The sequence below is a fragment of the Pyrgilauda ruficollis genome, unplaced genomic scaffold (genome assembly GCF_017590135.1).
Source record: "Pyrgilauda ruficollis isolate IOZ18807 unplaced genomic scaffold, ASM1759013v1 scaffold441, whole genome shotgun sequence".
NCBI lineage: Eukaryota > Metazoa > Chordata > Aves > Passeriformes > Passeridae > Pyrgilauda > Pyrgilauda ruficollis.
In genome coordinates, this window is record NW_024525946.1 from 19,270 (window position 1) to 35,245 (window position 15,976).

Here is a 15,976-nt window from a genome sequence, read left to right on the forward strand (position 1 = left end):
CAAAATCCCCCTAAAATGCCCCAAATCCCCCAAATCCCCCCCAAATCCCCCCGGCGCCCTGACCCGCAGCCGCAGGTGCCGGTGCTCCCCGAAGGTGCCGTCGTTCAGCCCGGGCGGGGCCGTGTCCCTGCGCTGCCACCCGAATGTCGCGCGGGGCCCGCGGCGCAGCAGCAGCGCCACCCCCCAGAGGCCGAAGGCCACCCCCGAGGCCACCGCGGCCACCGCGAGGCCACCGCGGGCCAGCAGCCCCCGCAGCGCCAGCAGCAAACGCGTGGGGGCCAGCAGCAGCGACAGCAGGCGGCGCGGCATGGGGACAGCGGGGACACCTGGGGGGACAGGGACATGGGGACAGTGGGACACCTGGGGACAAAGGGACATGGGGACAGCGGGGACACCTGGGGGGACAGGGACAGATGGGGACAGCGGGGACAGCTGGGAGGACACTGCAGGGACACCTGGGTGTCCCATCCCCAAGGTGTCCCCTACCACAGGGTGGCCTCGTCACCAATGTCCCATGTCCCCATGGTGTCCCAAACCCAGGGTGGCTCTGTCCTCAGGGTGTCCCCACGGCCCCTGCAGTGTCCCCATTGTCCCCACAGCCCCCAGAGTGTCCCCATTGTCCCCGTTGTCCCCATCTTGCCCCCACTGTCCCCACCTTGTCTCCACGGCCTCCACATTGTCCCCACTGTCCCCAAAGGCCCCTCAGTGTCCCCACCTTGTCCCCATTGTCCTCACAGTCCCTGCAGTGTCCCCCATTGTCCCCACCTTGTCCCCAAAGTCCCCTCGGTGTCCCCATTGTCCCCACAGTGTCCCCACCTTGTCCCCATTGTCCCCACAGCCCCACAGTGTCCCCACTGTTCCCCATTGTCCCCAAAGCCCCCAGAGTGTCCCCACTGTCCCCACCTTGTCCCCACGGCCTCCGCGGTGCCGTTCCCGGGATGTGCCAACACCTGTTGTGTCACCACCTGTCCTAATTCCCGGGTGGCACCGCCCAGATGTCACCATCCCAAGGATGTCACCACCCCCAGGATGTCACCACTGTCTGGGTGTCCCCATTCCTTGGATGTCACCACCCCCAGGGTGGCACTGTCAGAGGTGTCACCACCCCCAGAATGTCCCCGTTCCTTGGATGTCACCGTCCCCTGGGTGTCACTGTCCCCTGAGTGTCCCCATCCCGAGTGTCACCATCTCCTGAGTGTCACCATTGTCTGGGTGCCACCGTCCCCTGACTGTCACCGTCCCCGGGGTGTCACTGTCCCCTGACTGTCACCGTCCCCTGGGTGTCACCATTCCCAGGATGTCACCACCCCCAGGGTGGCACTGTCAGGGGTGTCACCACCCCCAGAATGTCACCACTGTCTGGGTGTTCCCGTTTCTTGGATGTCACCGTCCCCTGGGTGTCACAGTCCCGAGTGTCACTATCTCCTGAGTGTCACCATGGTCCGGGTGTCACCGTCCCCTGGGTGTCACCATCCCCTGGATGTCACCATCTCCTGGGTGTCACCATTGTCTGGGTGTCACCATTGTCTGGGTGTCACCATCCCCTGGGTGTCACTGTCCCCTGGGTGTCATCATCCCCTGGATGTCACCATCCCAAGTGTCACCACTGTCTGGTGTCACCATCTCCTGAGTGTCACTGTCCCCTGTCACTGTCCCCTGGGTGTCACCATCGTCTGGGTGTCCCCGTCCCCAGGGTGACAACATCTGGGTGGCGACGTCAGGGTTGTCACCACTCCCAGGGTTCACCACTGTCTGGGTGTCCCCATTCCTTGGATGTCACCGTCCCCCGGGTGTCACCATGGTCTGGGTGTCACCGTCCCCAGGGTGGCACTGTCACGGTGCCACCATCCCCTGAGCATCACCATCCCTTGGATGTCACCTTTGTCTGGGTGCCACCGTCCCCAGGGTGCCACCACCCCCCGAGTGTCACTTTTGTCTGGGTGGCACTGTCCCGAGTGTCACCGTCCCCTGCGTGTCACCTTCTGGGTGTCACTGTCCCCAGGGTGTCACTGCCCCCAGGGTGTCACCATTGTCCGGGTGTCACTGCCCCCAGGGTGCCACCATCCCTGGTGTCACCACCCCCTGAGTGCCACCATCCCCAGGGTGTCACCATCCTCAGGGTGTCACCATTGTCCGGGTGTCATTGTCCCCAGGGTGTCACTGTCCCCTGGGTGTCACCATTGTCCGGGTGTCACTGTCCCCAGGGTGTCACTGTCCCCAGGGTGTCACCATTGTCTGGGTGTCACTGTCCCCAGGGTGTCACCACCTGCAGGGTGGCACCGCCACAGCCCGGAGGTGCCACACCAGGGGGTGACCCCAGGGTGTCCCATATATGTCCCTGTCACCAGGCCCCCAGGGTGGCACCGCCACAGCCCGGAGGTGCCACACCAGGGGGTGACCCCAGGGGTGTCCCTGTCACGAGACGCCACAACACCGGGGTGTCCCATATATGTCCCTGTCACCAGAGTGCCCCTGTCACGGTGTCCTTGTCACGACGTGTCACGACATGGGGCTGTCCCTGACACTGGCGTGTCCCTGTCCCCGAGGTGTCCCTGTCCCCAAGGGGGTGTTCCTGTCACCAGGGGTTGTCACGACACTGGGCTGTCCCTGTCCCCGTCCCCAGCGGTGTCCCTGTCACGGTGTCCTTGTCACGAGCTGTCACGACACGGGGGTGTCCCTGGGCTGTCCCTGTCCCCAAGGGGGCGCTCCTGTCACCTTGTCCTTGTCACCATCAAATGTCACGACCCCGGGCTGTCCCCGTCGCTGTCCCCCTCCCCCTCCGGCGCTGTCGCGACATTGGGCCGTCCTTGTCCCCGCGCGGGGCTCTCCCAGCCCCTCCTCTGTCGCGACACCGCCGCCGCGCGTCCCCCCCTCCCCGCCAGCCCCGCCCCCGCCCCGCCTCTATCGCGACATGCCGCCGTCCCCTCCGCGCGCGGGGCCGTCCCCGCCTCCTCTATCGCGACACGGCGGGGCTGCCATCACCGACCTGTCGCGGCCCCGGGGGTCTCTGCGTTTCTGTCGCCGCTGTCGCGATCGCGGCGCTGTCGCCGCCCCCTCCCCCCCCCCAGCGCCGCTTCCGCCTCGATCCGCGCCGGCCCCGCCCCCCGGCGCTGATTGGACGGCGGGAGAAAAGAGGAGGAACCTTCCGAAAACAGCCAATGAAAAGCGAGAGGCGTGGCCTGGAATCCCGAGGGGCGTGGCCTGCAATCCCATGGGGGCGTGGCTTCGGGACATTTTTTTAAATTTTGGGGTTTTTTCTCCATTTTTTCAACTTTTTGCGGCGTTTTTTGGCTTTTCCGCCTTTGTTCCTTTTTAGTTTTCCCCTTTTTTGTCGCTTTCGCGTCCTTTGGGGCCCTTTTGTCCTCCAAAGTTTTATTTATTTTTAATTTTTGACCTTTTTTTTCCCTATTTTTTCACCTTTCCCCCTCATTTTCTTTCCCCTTTTCCATTTTCCCTCCTTTTTTTTTTTTTTTTAAATTTTTGGCTATTTTAACCCTTTTTTTTTTGCCTAATTTTTCTACTTCCCCCCAATTTTCCCCCATTCTTTCCCCTTTCCTTTCCCCCTTTCTACAAATTTAAACCTTAAAAAAAATCTAAAAATCCAACTGAAAAAAATTCAATTTAAATCAAAATCTCAATTTCTGTCAATTTTGACCTCAAAATTCCCAAACTTCACCTTTTAAAATTTCATTTTTTGACCATTTCAGGTCGAATTTCGGCTTTTTAAAACTGACAAAAAAAAAAAAAATTAATTTAAATTTCGATTTTAAAACGTCAAAACGTCAACTTTTAAAAAAATTTCTGCCAATTTCCACTTAAATCTCCAAAATTTGAGTTTAAAAATTCTAATTTGTGTCGATTTACAGTTAAATCTTCAAAATCTGGATTTTAAATTCCCAATTTCTGTCAATTTTAACTTAAATTTTCAAAAATTGAATTGAATAATTCCAATTTCCGCTTAAACCTTCAAAATTTAGATTTAAAATTCCCGTTTTCTCTCAATTTCAACTTTAATCTTAAAAAACTGGATTAAAAAATTCTAATTTCTGTCAATTTCCACCTAAATATTGAAAAAAATTTGCATTTTAAATCCCCTAATTCTGTCAATTTCCACTCAAATCTCCAAAATTTGGATTTTAAATCCTCAATTTCCACTCAAATCTCCAAAATTTGGATTTTAAATCCTCAATTTCCACTCAAATCTCCAAAATTTGGATTTTAAATCCTCAATTTCCACTCAAATCTCCAAAATTTGACCTTAAATTACCAATTTCTGTCAATTTCCCCACCTTAAATTCCCATTTTACCGAAAATATTTTGAATTTTAATTCCCATTTTTCCTCCTTTCCCCCCATTTTTCCCCCTCCCCCTCCCTTTAAATTTTTGGGGATCAAACCGGGGGTGGAAAAACCCGAAAATTCCATTTTTTGTTTTGTTTTTTTTTTGTTTTTTTTTTTTTTTTTTGGTGTTTTTTATACAAAACCAAACTCGCAGCGTTTTTTATTCCACGATCGGCGAAACCCCGGCGCGGGAATTCCGGGGGGAAAAAACCCAACCCAAATAAAATTAATTAATTATTAATAATTAATCCAACCCCGGGGGGGGAGGGGAGGGGGAAACGGGGAGAATTCCCGGGATTTTGGGCAAAAAGGGAGCGATGGAATATTAAAAAAAAAGTGAATTAAAAGGGGGAAAAATGGGGGGAAAATGGGAATTTTTTGTTTAAAAAAAAATTCCGGGCGTGGCGGCGATTTTGGGGGAAAAGGGGGAGGGGAGGGAGGGGAAAGGGAAAATTAAAAAATTAAGAATTTATAAAAAATGGGGGAAAAAATGAGGAAAAAAAGGGAGGAAAAATGAGGAAAAAAGGGGGAAAAAGGGGATTTTGAAAGAGAAATTCAAATTAAAAAAGGGAAAAGACTGAAAATGGAATTTAAAAGGAAAATAAAAATGAAATTAAAGGGGGGAATAAAAGATTAAAAAAGGGAAGGGGATGGAAGAGGGAAAAAGGAAAAAAAAGGGAAAAAAGGGAAAAAAAGGAAAGAAAATTAAAAAATCAGGGAAAAATTGAAAAAAAATCAGAGAAAAAAAGGAAAAAAATATGGAAGAATTTAGGAAAAGTAAAAGAAATTAGGGGAATTTAGAAAAACCACTCAGAAAAAATTTAAAAAAAGGAAAAATTTTTAAAAATCAGGCAAAAATGGGGAAAATTAGACATGAAATCAGGAAAAAATAGAAAAAATAATTTAAAAATTGAAAAAAACAGGAAAAAATCTGGAAAAAATTGGAAATAAATCAGGAAAAATGGGAAAAAATCAGAGAAAAGTTTAGAAAAGTAGGAAAAAATGAAAAAGTAGGAAAAATGAAAAAAGTAGGAAAAAATTAGGGAAAAATGAAAAAAAATCAGGAAAATTTTGAAGAAAGATCAGAAAATATTTGGGAAAAATCGGGAAAAAATCAGGAAAAAATTAGGGAAAAAAAATCTAGAACCTCCTCGTCCTCCCGGGACCTGGGGAGCGACCACAGTGACCACTGAGTGACCACTGAGTGACCACAGTGACCACTGAAGTGACCAGGACCCTGCACTGCTCTAGAACCTCCTCGTCCTCCCGGGACCTGGGGAGCGACCACAGTGACCACTGAGTGACCACTGAGTGACCACAGTGACCACTGAAGTGACCAGGACCCTGCACTGCTCTAGAACCTCCTCGTGCACCCGCCGCGCCTGCTCCAGCGCCTCCTCGTCCTCCCGGGACCTGGGGAGCGACCACAGTGTGACCAGGAGTGACCACAGTGACCACTGACCATGGCTGAGTAACCACAGTGACCATCAGTGATCACTGAGGGATTATAGTGAGCACTGAGTGACCAGGAGTGACCGTGAACTGGACACAAGTCAGGAAATGTGGGAATGGCGTCAGGGACTGGCCGGAGTGTTTGTGGTTGTCCTCGTGGTGTTTGTGGTGTTCCTGGTGTTCCTGGTGTTGCTTCTGGTGTTGTTGATGGTGGTTCTTGTGTTCCTGGTGGTGTCTGTGGTGTTCCAGATGTTGTGTGTGGAGTTCCTGGTGGTGTTTGTGGAGGATCTGGTGGTGTTCCTGGTGGTGTTTCCGGTGTCTCTGGTGGTGTTTGTGGAGTTCCTGGTGGTGTTCCTGGTGGTGTTTGTGGTGTCTCTGCTGGTGTTCCTGGTGTCTCTGATGGTGTTTGTGGAGGATCTGGTGGTGTTTGTGGAGTTCCTAGTGGTGTTCCTGGTGGTGTTTCTGGTGTCTCTGCTGGTGTTTGAAGAGCTCCTAGTGATGTTCCTGGTGTCTCTGCTGGTGTTTGTGGTGTTCCTGATGTGTTCCTAGTGGTGTTTCTGGTGTCCCTGGTGGTGTTTGTGGTGTTCCTGATGGTGTTTGTGGTGTTCCTGGTGGTGTTTGTGGTGGTGTTTCTGGTGCTGTTCCTGGTGCTGTCCCTGCTGGTGTTTGTGGTATTCCTGGTGGTGTTTGTGGTGTTCCTGGTGGTGTTTCTGGTGATGTTTCTGGTGTCTCAGGTGGTGTTTGTGGTGTTCCTGGTGGTGTTTGTGGTGTCTCTGGCGGTGTTTCTGGTGTCTCTGGTGGTGTTTGTGGTGTCCCTGCTGGTGTTTGTGGTGTCCCTGGTGGTGTTTGTGGAGGATCTGGTGGTGTTCCTGGTGCTGCTCCTGGTGGTGTTTATGGTGTCTCTGCTGGTGTTTGTGGTGTTCCTGGTGGTGTTTGTGGTGGTGTTTCTGGTGCTGTTCCTGGTGCTGTCCCTGCTGGTGTTTGTGGTATTCCTGGTGGTGTTTGTGGTGTTCCTGGTGGTGTTTCTGGTGATGTTTCTGGTGTCTCAGGTGGTGTTTGTGGTGTTCCTGGTGGTGTTTGTGGTGTCTCTGGCGGTGTTTCTGGTGTCTCTGGTGGTGTTTGTGGTGTTCCTGGTGGTGTTTGTGGTGTCTCTGGCGGTGTTTCTGGTGTCTCTGGTGGTGTTTGTGGAGTTCCTGGTGGTGTTTGTAGTGTCTCTGGTGGTGTTTCTGGTGCTCCTAGTGCTGTTCCTGGTGGTGTTTGTGGCGTCTCTGGTGGTGTTTGTGGAGGATCTGGTGGTGTTCCTGGTGCTGCTCCTGGTGGTGTTTATGGTGTCTCTGCTGGTGTTTGTGGTGTCCCTGGTGGTGTTTGTGGTGTCCCTGGTGGTGTTTGTGGTGTCCCTGGTGGTGTTTGTGGTGTCCCTGGTGGTGTTTGTGGTGTCTCTGGTGGTGTTTGTGGTGTCCCTGGTGGTGTTCCTGGTGTCCCTGGTGGTGTTCCTGGTGTCCCTGGTGGTGTTTGTGGCGTTCCTGGAGCTGCTCCTGGCGGTGTGTGTGGAGCTCCTGCAGCTCCTGCCGGTGGCCGCGGCCGTGGCCTCACCTCATCCTCTCCTGCTCCCTCCTGAGCCGCTCCTTCTCGCGCTCCACCTGCTCGGCCTGGGCCTTGAGCGCCTTCTCGCGCTCCTCCTTCTCGCGCGCCGCCCGCTTGAACTGCTCGAAGGAGTCGCTCGAGGACTTGGCCGCCGCCGCCGGCGCCGCCGGGTGCTTCTGCACCAGCGACGCCCACGAGCCCATGTTCTTGATCTTCAGGTCCTGCCGGAGACAGCGGCCACCGCGGGGTCACCACCGGGTCTGGGACGCACCAGAGCCGTGGTGGCCCCCGTGGGATCCTCCAATGGCTTTGTCCTGAGGAACTGGAGCCAACCCTGGAGATCCCTCAGCCTGGTGGGATCTCAGGGGTTTCTCCCAGATCCAACCCTGGAGATCCCTCAGCCTGGTGGGATCTCATGGGGTTCTCCCAGATCCAACCCTGGAGTTCCTTCAGCCCAGTGGGATCTCAGGGTGGGAACTCCCAACCCTGGAGTTCTGCAGGTCCCTCAGCCTGGAGGGATCTCAGGGGGCTCTCCCAGATCCAACCCTGGAGTTCCCCCAGCCTGGTGGGATCTCAGGGTGGGAACTCCCAACCCTGGAGTTCTGCAGGTCCCTCAGCCTGGTGGGATCTCAGGAGCTTCTCCCAGATCCAACCCTGGAGATCCTTCAGCCTGGAGGGGTCTCAGGGGGTTCTCCAGGTCCCTCAGCCTGGTGGGATCTCAGGGTGGGAACTCCCAACCCTGGAGTTCTGCAGGTCCCTCAGCCTGGTGGGATCTCAGGAGCTTCTCCCAGATCCAACCCTGGAGATCCTTCAGCCTGGAGGGGTCTCAGGGGGTTCTCCAGGTCCCTCAGCCTGGTGGGATCTCAGGGGCTTCTGTGAGACCAAATCCTGGAATTCTCCAGGTCCCTCAGCCTGGAGGGGTCTCAGGGGCTTCTCCCAGACCCAACCCTGGAGTTCTCCAGGTCCCTCTGGATCACACCCATCCCTGATCCTGGTGGGATCTCACGGAAGAACCTCTGGAAGTTCCCAGACCAGTTCTGGAACTTCTCCAGGTTCCCTGGGACCCCCAAAGCCTCCCTGAGCCTGGTGGGACCTCATGGAAGAACCTCTGGAAAGTTCTGGAACTTCTCCTGGGACCCCCAAACCCCCCCTGAGCCTGGTGGCACCTCAGGAGCTTCTCCAAAACCCAACCCTGGACCTTCTCCAGACCTTCCTGGATCCCAACTCCCATTTTTGGGTCAGGAACGCCCAAAATCCCAACCCCACCCCGACCCCCAGGCGCCCAAGGTGACCCTCGTGGAAGATCCCTCTGGAATTTGGGGATTTTTTCCCAAAATTTGGAATTTTCTTTTACCTTTTTGGGGGCCACGGGGGTTTTGGGCTCCGCTTTCTGCCGCTCCTTGTCCGGGGCGGGCGGGGTCGGCTCCGGGGGTCGGATCACGGGCCGGGGTCCTCCCCCCTCCAGGGGCTTCAGCTCCGGCCCTGCAAGCCCAAAACCCGGCATCAGCGGGGCAGAGACCAGAATTTGGGAATTCTGGCTAAAAAATTGGGAATTATGGAAGTTTATGGTCACAAAATCGGGAATTCTGACCCCAAAATTGGGAATTACGGGCACTTGGAACCCAAAAATGGGAATTATGGCGGTTTTGAACCCAAAAATTGGGAATGATGGGGATCTTGGACCCCAAAAATTGGGAATGATGGGGATCTTGGACCCCAAAAATTGGGAATTCTGGAGATCTGGAACCCAAAAATTGGGAATTCTGTCCCCAAAATTGGGGATTCTGGGGGTCTCAGATCCCACATTGGGCTGGGCCGGGGTCCTCCCCCCTCCAGGGGCTTCAGCTCCGGCCCTGCAAGCCCAAAACCCGGGATCAGCGGGGCTGAGCCCAAAAATTGGGAATTCTGGGGATTTGGAACCCAAAAATTGGGAATTAGGGAGATTCATGGTCCCAAAATGGGGAATTCTGACCCCAAAATTGGGAATTACGGGAACTTGGAACCCAAAAATGGGAATTACGGAGGTCTGGAACCCAAAAATTGGGAATGATGGGCATCTTGGACCCAAAAAATTGGGAATTCTGGCTAAAAATTCCAGAATTATGGAAGTTTATGGCCCCAAAATCGGGAATTCTGACCCCAAAACTGGGAATTATGGGCACTTGGAACCCAAAAATGGGAATTATGGCGGTTTGGAACCCAAAAATTGGGAATGATGGGGATCTTGGACCCCAAAAATTGGGGAATTCTGGAGATCTGGTACTCAAAAATGGGAATTATGGAGTTTTGGAACCCAAAAATTGGGATATTCCGACCCCAAAACTGGGGATTCTGGGGGTCTCAGATCCCACATTGGGCTGGGCCGGGGTCCTCCCCCCTCCAGGGGCTTCAGCTCCGGCCCTGCAAGCCCAAAACCCGGCATCAGCGGGGCTGAGCCCAAAAATTGGGAATTCTGGGGATTTGGAACCCAAAAATTGGGAATTATGGAGATTCATGGTCCCAAAATAGGGAATTCTGGAGACTTCAGATCTCCAAAATTGGGAATTCTGGAGATTTCAGATCCCAAAAATTGGGAATGATGGGGACTTTGAATCCCAAAAAAGGGAATTCTGGGGATTTCAGATCCCAAAAACTGGGAATTCTGAGGATTTCAGATCCCAAAAATTGGGAATTCTGTGGATTTCAGGTCCCAAAAAATTGGGAATTCTGGGGCTTTCAGATCCCTAAATTGGGAATTCTGTGGATTTCAGATCCCTAAATTGGGAATTCTGTGGATTTCAGATCCCTAAATTGGGAATTCTGGGGATTTCTTATGTCACAAAATCGGGAATTCTGACCCCAAAATTGGGAATTACGGGCACTTGGAACCCAAAAATGGGAATTATGGCGGTTTTGAACCCAAAAATTGGGAATGATGGGGATCTTGGACCCCAAAAATTGGGGAATTCTGGAGATCTGGTACTCAAAAATGGGAATTATGGAGTTTTGGAACCCAAAAATTGGGATATTCCGACCCCAAAACTGGGGATTCTGGGGGTCTCAGATCCCACATTGGGCTGGGCCGGGGTCCTCCCCCCTCCAGGGGCTTCAGCTCCGGCCCTGCAAGCCCAAAACCCGGCATCAGCGGGGCTGAGCCCAAAAATTGGGAATTCTGGGGATTTGGAACCCAAAAATTGGGAATTATGGAGATTCATGGTCCCAAAATAGGGAATTCTGGAGACTTCAGATCTCCAAAATTGGGAATTCTGGAGATTTCAGATCCCAAAAATTGGGAATGATGGGGACTTTGAATCCCAAAAAAGGGAATTCTGGGGATTTCAGATCCCAAAAACTGGGAATTCTGAGGATTTCAGATCCCAAAAATTGGGAATTCTGTGGATTTCAGGTCCCAAAAAATTGGGAATTCTGGGGCTTTCAGATCCCTAAATTGGGAATTCTGTGGATTTCAGATCCCTAAATTGGGAATTCTGGGGATTTCAGGTCCCAAATATTGTGAATTCTAGTGATTTCAGATCCCAAAAATTGCGAATTCTGGGGATTTCAGATCCCAAAACCTGGGAATTCTGGTGATTTCAGGTCCCAAAAATTGGGAATTCTGGTGATTTCAGATCCCAAAAATTGGGAATTCTGGGGATTTCAGATCCCAGAAACTGGGAATGCTGGAGATTTCAGATCCCAAAAATTGGAAATTCTGGGGCTTTCAGATCCCAAAAATTGGCAACTCAGGGGATTTCAGATCCCAAATATTGTGAATTCTGGGGATTTCAGGTCCCAAAACCTGGGAATTCTGAGGATTTCAGATCCCAAAAATTGGGAATTCTGGGGATTTCAGACCCCAGCGGGAATTCTGGGCAGGCAGACCCCAGAACCGTTGCTTTTTGGGGTGCCCCGTGCCCGCACTCACGCTGGGGGAGGTGCGGGGCAGCTTTGATGCCCTCGGGGTGGCCCTTGGGGGGCTCCTGGCGCAGGGGGGGGCTGAAGGTCTCGGTGCGGATCACGGGCGAGTGCAGCTTCTCCTCCTTGGCCCCCCCCAGCGGCTGCGACTGCACCACCGAGGCCGCTCGCAGCTCCTGCACGGAAAGCCGGGGTCAGGATCGGATCCAATATTGTGAATTCTAGTGATTTCAGATCCCAAAAATTGCGAATTCTGGGGATTTCAGATCCCAAAACCTGGGAATTCTGGTGATTTCAGGTCCCAAAACCTGGGAATTCTGAGGATTTCAGATCCCAAAAATTGGGAATTCTGGGGATTTCAGACCCCAGCGGGAATTCTGGGCAGGCAGACCCCAGAACCGTTGCTTTTTGGGGTGCCCCGTGCCCGCACTCACGCTGGGGGAGGTGCGGGGCAGCTTTGATGCCCTCGGGGTGGCCCTTGGGGGGCTCCTGGCGCAGGGGGGGGCTGAAGGTCTCGGTGCGGATCACGGGCGAGTGCAGCTTCTCCTCCTTGGCCCCCCCCAGCGGCTGCGACTGCACCACCGAGGCCGCTCGCAGCTCCTGCACGGAAAGCCGGGGTCAGGATCGGATCCAAAATCCCGATCCCGATCCCAATTCCTGCCACGGAAAGCCGGGGTCAGGATCGGATCCAAAATCCCGATCCCGATCCCAATTCCGACTGCAATTCCTGCCACGGAAATCCAGGATCAGGATCAGATCCAAACTCCCGATCCCAATCCCAATTCCTGCCATGGAAACCCGGTATCAGGATTAGATAAAAAATCCCAATCCCGATCCCAATTCCTGCCACGGAAACTTGGGGTCAGGATCGGATCCAAAATCCCGATCCCGATCTCAATCCTGACTGCAATTCCTGCCACAGAAACCCGGGGTCAGGATCAGATCCAAAATCCCGATCTCAATCCCGACTGCAGTTCCTGCACGGAAATCCAAGATCAGGATCGGATCCAAAACCCTGACCCCAATCCTGATTGCAATTCCTGCCATGGAAATCCGGGATCAGGATCAGATCCAAAATCCCGATCCCGATCCCAATCCCGACTGCAATTCCTGCCACAGAAACCCGGGGTCAGGATCAGATCCAAAATCCCGATCTCAATCCCGACTGCAGTTCCTGCACGGAAATCCAAGATCAGGATCGGATCCAAAATCTCGATCCTGACCCCAATCCTGATCCTGACACTGCTTGCAATTCCTGCATGGAAATCCGGGATCAGGATCGGATCCAAAACCCTGACCCCAATCCTGATTGCAATTCCTGCCATGGAAATCCGGGATCAGGATCAGATCCAAAATCCCGATCCCGATCCCAATCCCGACTGCAATTCCTGCCATGGAAACCCAGGATCAGGATCGGATCCAAAATCTCGATCCTGACCCCAATCCTGATCCCAATCCTGACCAAAATCCGACTCTGACACCGCTCGCAGTTCCTGCATGGAAATCTGGGATCAGGAGCCATCCTAAAATCCCAACCCCAATCCTAATCCCGATCCCGACACTGCTCGCAATGCCTGCATGGAAATCTGGGATCAGGATCAGATCCAAAATCCTGATCCTGACCCTAATCCTGATCCCGACACCGCCCACAATTCCTGCCACAGAAATCTGGGATCAGGAGCCATCCTAAAATACCAATCGCGAACCCAGTCCTGACCCCAATCCTGATTGCAATTCCTGCCACGGAAACTCAGGATCAGGATCAGCCCCAAAATCCCGATCCTGACCCCAATCCCGAGCCTGACCCTGACACTGCTTGCAATTCCTGCCACAGAAATTCAGGATCAGGATTGGATCCAAAATCCTGATCCTGACCCCAATCCTGACTGCAATTCCTGCATGGAAATCTGGGATCAGGAGCCATCCTAAAATCCCGATCCTGACCCCAATCCTGACTGCAATTCCTGCATGGAAATCTGGGATCAGGAGCAATCCTAAAATCCCGATCCTGACCCCAATCCTGACTGCAATTCCTGCCACGAAAATCTGGGATCAGGATCAGATACCAAACCCCAATCCAGATCCCAATCCTGACTGCAATTCCTGCAGAAATCCGGGATCAGGATCGGCCCCGAAATCCCAATCCGAAATCCCAATCCTGACCCTGACACCGCTCGCAATTCCTGCAGAAATCTGAGATCAGGATCCATCCCAAAATCCCAATCCCAATCCTGATCTGAGCCTGGCTCTCATCTCGTGGGACAGATCCCAGCCCAGGACCCACCTGGAGACCCCGACCTTCCTCTGCCTCCCTGATCCCAAAACCCTGAAATCCCGTTTTTCCATCTGACCCTGGTTTTTCACCTGACCCCAAATCCCAAAATCCCTGTTTTTCACCTGACCCCACATCTCAAACCCCACGTTCCACCTGACCCAAACCCCAAACCCCAAACCGCGCAGTTTCACCTGTTTTTTTGGCTGGATGTTTTGCTGAGGGGGCGACTGAGGCACGAGGCCCTGGAACGGCGCCATCTGTGGGGAAGGCATCATGAGGGGGGAGGGGGCTTCCCGCAGGTGACCTGCAACAGGGGGGCACCGGTCAGTCAGCGTCGCCACCGACCCCGAAAACCCCAGCACGGCCCCCAAGAACCCAAAATGTTCTTGAGGAACGTTGGGGTTTCCTCAAAGAACCCAAAATGTCCTTCAGGATCATCAGGGTTTCCTCAAAGAACCCAAAATATCCTTGAGGAACGTTGGGGTTTCCTCAAAGAACCCAAAATGTCCTTCAGGATCATCAGGGTTTCCTCAAAGAACCCAAAATATCCTTGAGCAACATCGGGGTTTCCTCAAAGAACCCAAAAATGTCCTTGAGGAACATCGGGGTTTCCTCAAAGAACCCAAAAATGTTCTTGAGGAACATCGGGGTATCCTCAAAGAACCCAAAAATGTTCTTGAGGAACACCAGGGTTTCCTCAAAGAACGCACATCGTCCTTGAAGAATCTCAGGGTTTCCTCAAACAAACCCAAAATGTCCTTGAGGAACGTAGGGGTTTCTCAAAGAACCCAAAACTGCTCTTGAGAGATGTCAGGGGTTCCTCAAAAAACCCCAGAATGTCCTTGAGGAACATCATGGTTTCCTCAAAGAACCTCAAGATGTAGTTGAGGGACATCAGGATGTTCTCGAAGGACACCAGGATGGCCTAAAAGAACCCCAAAATGTCCCTGAGGAATGTCGGGGTTTCCTCAAACCTCAAGATGTTCTTGAGGGACACCAAGATGTTCTTATCCATCCATCCGTCCATCCATCCATCCATCCATCATCCATCCACCCACAACCCTCCATCCATCCATCCATCCATCATCCATCCATCCATCCATCCATCATCCATCCATCCATCATCCATCATCCATCCATCCATCATCCATCCATCCATCCATTATCCATCCATCCCTCCACCGTCCATCCCTCCATGTGTCCGTCTGTCCGTCCCGGCCCCGGCGCCGCCGCTCACCGGTGCCGTAGGGGTCGGCTTTGTGGTGCCGCGGTGACGGGTGGTGCTGGATGACCTGCTGCGCTTTCGCCGGCGCCGGCTGCGGCTGCGCCGCTTGCGGCTGCTGCGCCTGCTGCTGCTGCTGCGGCGGCGCCGGCGGCTGCGCCAGGTGCGACGGGCGGCCGCGGCGGCTTTGGGGGCAGCGCCGCCGCCCGGTTGCTGGGCCTCGAGGGCTGCTGAGGCAGAGCGTTGTGCAAAGCTGCGGAGGAAGGACACGAGGGAGATCAGGAGATCATCCAGGGATGGTCCTTCACTTCCCAATCCCACCCAGCGTTGGCTTCTTTTGGGATGTCCCAGGAAGGAACAGTGGTGAGACCAGGAGAACCTCCCTGGACCACCCTTCACCCTCCAGTCCCACCTGGTATCATCACCTTCCTCTGAGATGTCCCAGGAAGAACACGGTGGTGGGACCAGGAGAACTTCCAGGGATGGTCCTTCAGCCCCCAGCCCCACCCAACACTGTCCTCTTCCTCTGGGATATCCCAGGAAGGAATGGGTGGTGAGACTGGGAGAACTTCCAGGGGATGGTCAATCACCTCCCAATCCCACCCCATCATCTTCCAGAAGGAACCAACCCCACCCACCACCATCCTCTTCCTCTGAAATGTTGGGGCATCCCAACAAGATCATGGTGGACATCAAGAATGAAAAAACCACACCCAGCACCATCCTCTTCCTCTTGGCACAGCCCCACAAGACTACGATGGACACCAAGACCCAAGAACTCCTTTTCCCCAGTCTATAACCATCCTCTTCTTTTTGGGACATCCCCACAAAACCATGGTGAACATCAACTGCGAAGAACCTCCCTTTCCCCCACCCACCACCATCCTCTTCCTCTGAGATGTTGGCACATCCCACCAAGACCATGATGGACACCATAACCCAAGAACCTCCCTTTTCCCCTACCCATCACCATCCTCTTCCTCTACAATATTGGGACATCCCAACAAGACCATGGTGGACACCAAGACCCGAGAACCTCCTTTTCCCCAGTCTATCACCATCCTCTTCTTTCTGGGACATGCCCACAAAACCATGGTGAACATCAACAGTGAAGAAGCTCCCTTTCCCCCACCCACCACCATCCTCTTCCTCTACAATACTGGGACATCCTCACAAGACCACGATGGACACCAAGACACAAGACCCTCC

General features: G+C 53.2%; 2 protein-coding genes across 2 annotated transcripts in view; both read right to left on the bottom strand.

Annotated features, from left to right (window-relative positions):
* LOC121359399 (epoxide hydrolase 3-like) overlaps nt 1–3,107 on the bottom strand; it is an 11,061-nt gene extending 7,954 nt beyond the window's left edge. Inside the window, exons 1-2 of the mRNA XM_041478328.1 lie at nt 2,987–3,107; nt 64–326 (exon numbers count right to left, since the gene is read on the bottom strand). Of these exons, the coding sequence (XP_041334262.1) occupies nt 64–309 (246 nt within the window). The 5' untranslated portion in view covers nt 310–326; nt 2,987–3,107. The remainder of the gene's footprint in view (nt 1–63; nt 327–2,986) is intronic.
* Nucleotides 3,108–5,551: 2,444 nt separating this feature from the next.
* BRD4 (bromodomain containing 4) overlaps nt 5,552–15,976 on the bottom strand; it is a 44,611-nt gene continuing 34,186 nt past the window's right edge. Inside the window, exons 16-22 of the mRNA XM_041478329.1 lie at nt 14,783–15,038; nt 13,737–13,849; nt 11,705–11,870; nt 11,281–11,463; nt 8,731–8,858; nt 7,386–7,597; nt 5,552–5,753 (exon numbers count right to left, since the gene is read on the bottom strand). Coding sequence (XP_041334263.1) covers nt 5,588–5,753; nt 7,386–7,597; nt 8,731–8,858; nt 11,281–11,463; nt 11,705–11,870; nt 13,737–13,849; nt 14,783–15,038 — 1,224 coding nt within the window. The 3' untranslated portion in view covers nt 5,552–5,587. The remainder of the gene's footprint in view (nt 5,754–7,385; nt 7,598–8,730; nt 8,859–11,280; nt 11,464–11,704; nt 11,871–13,736; nt 13,850–14,782; nt 15,039–15,976) is intronic.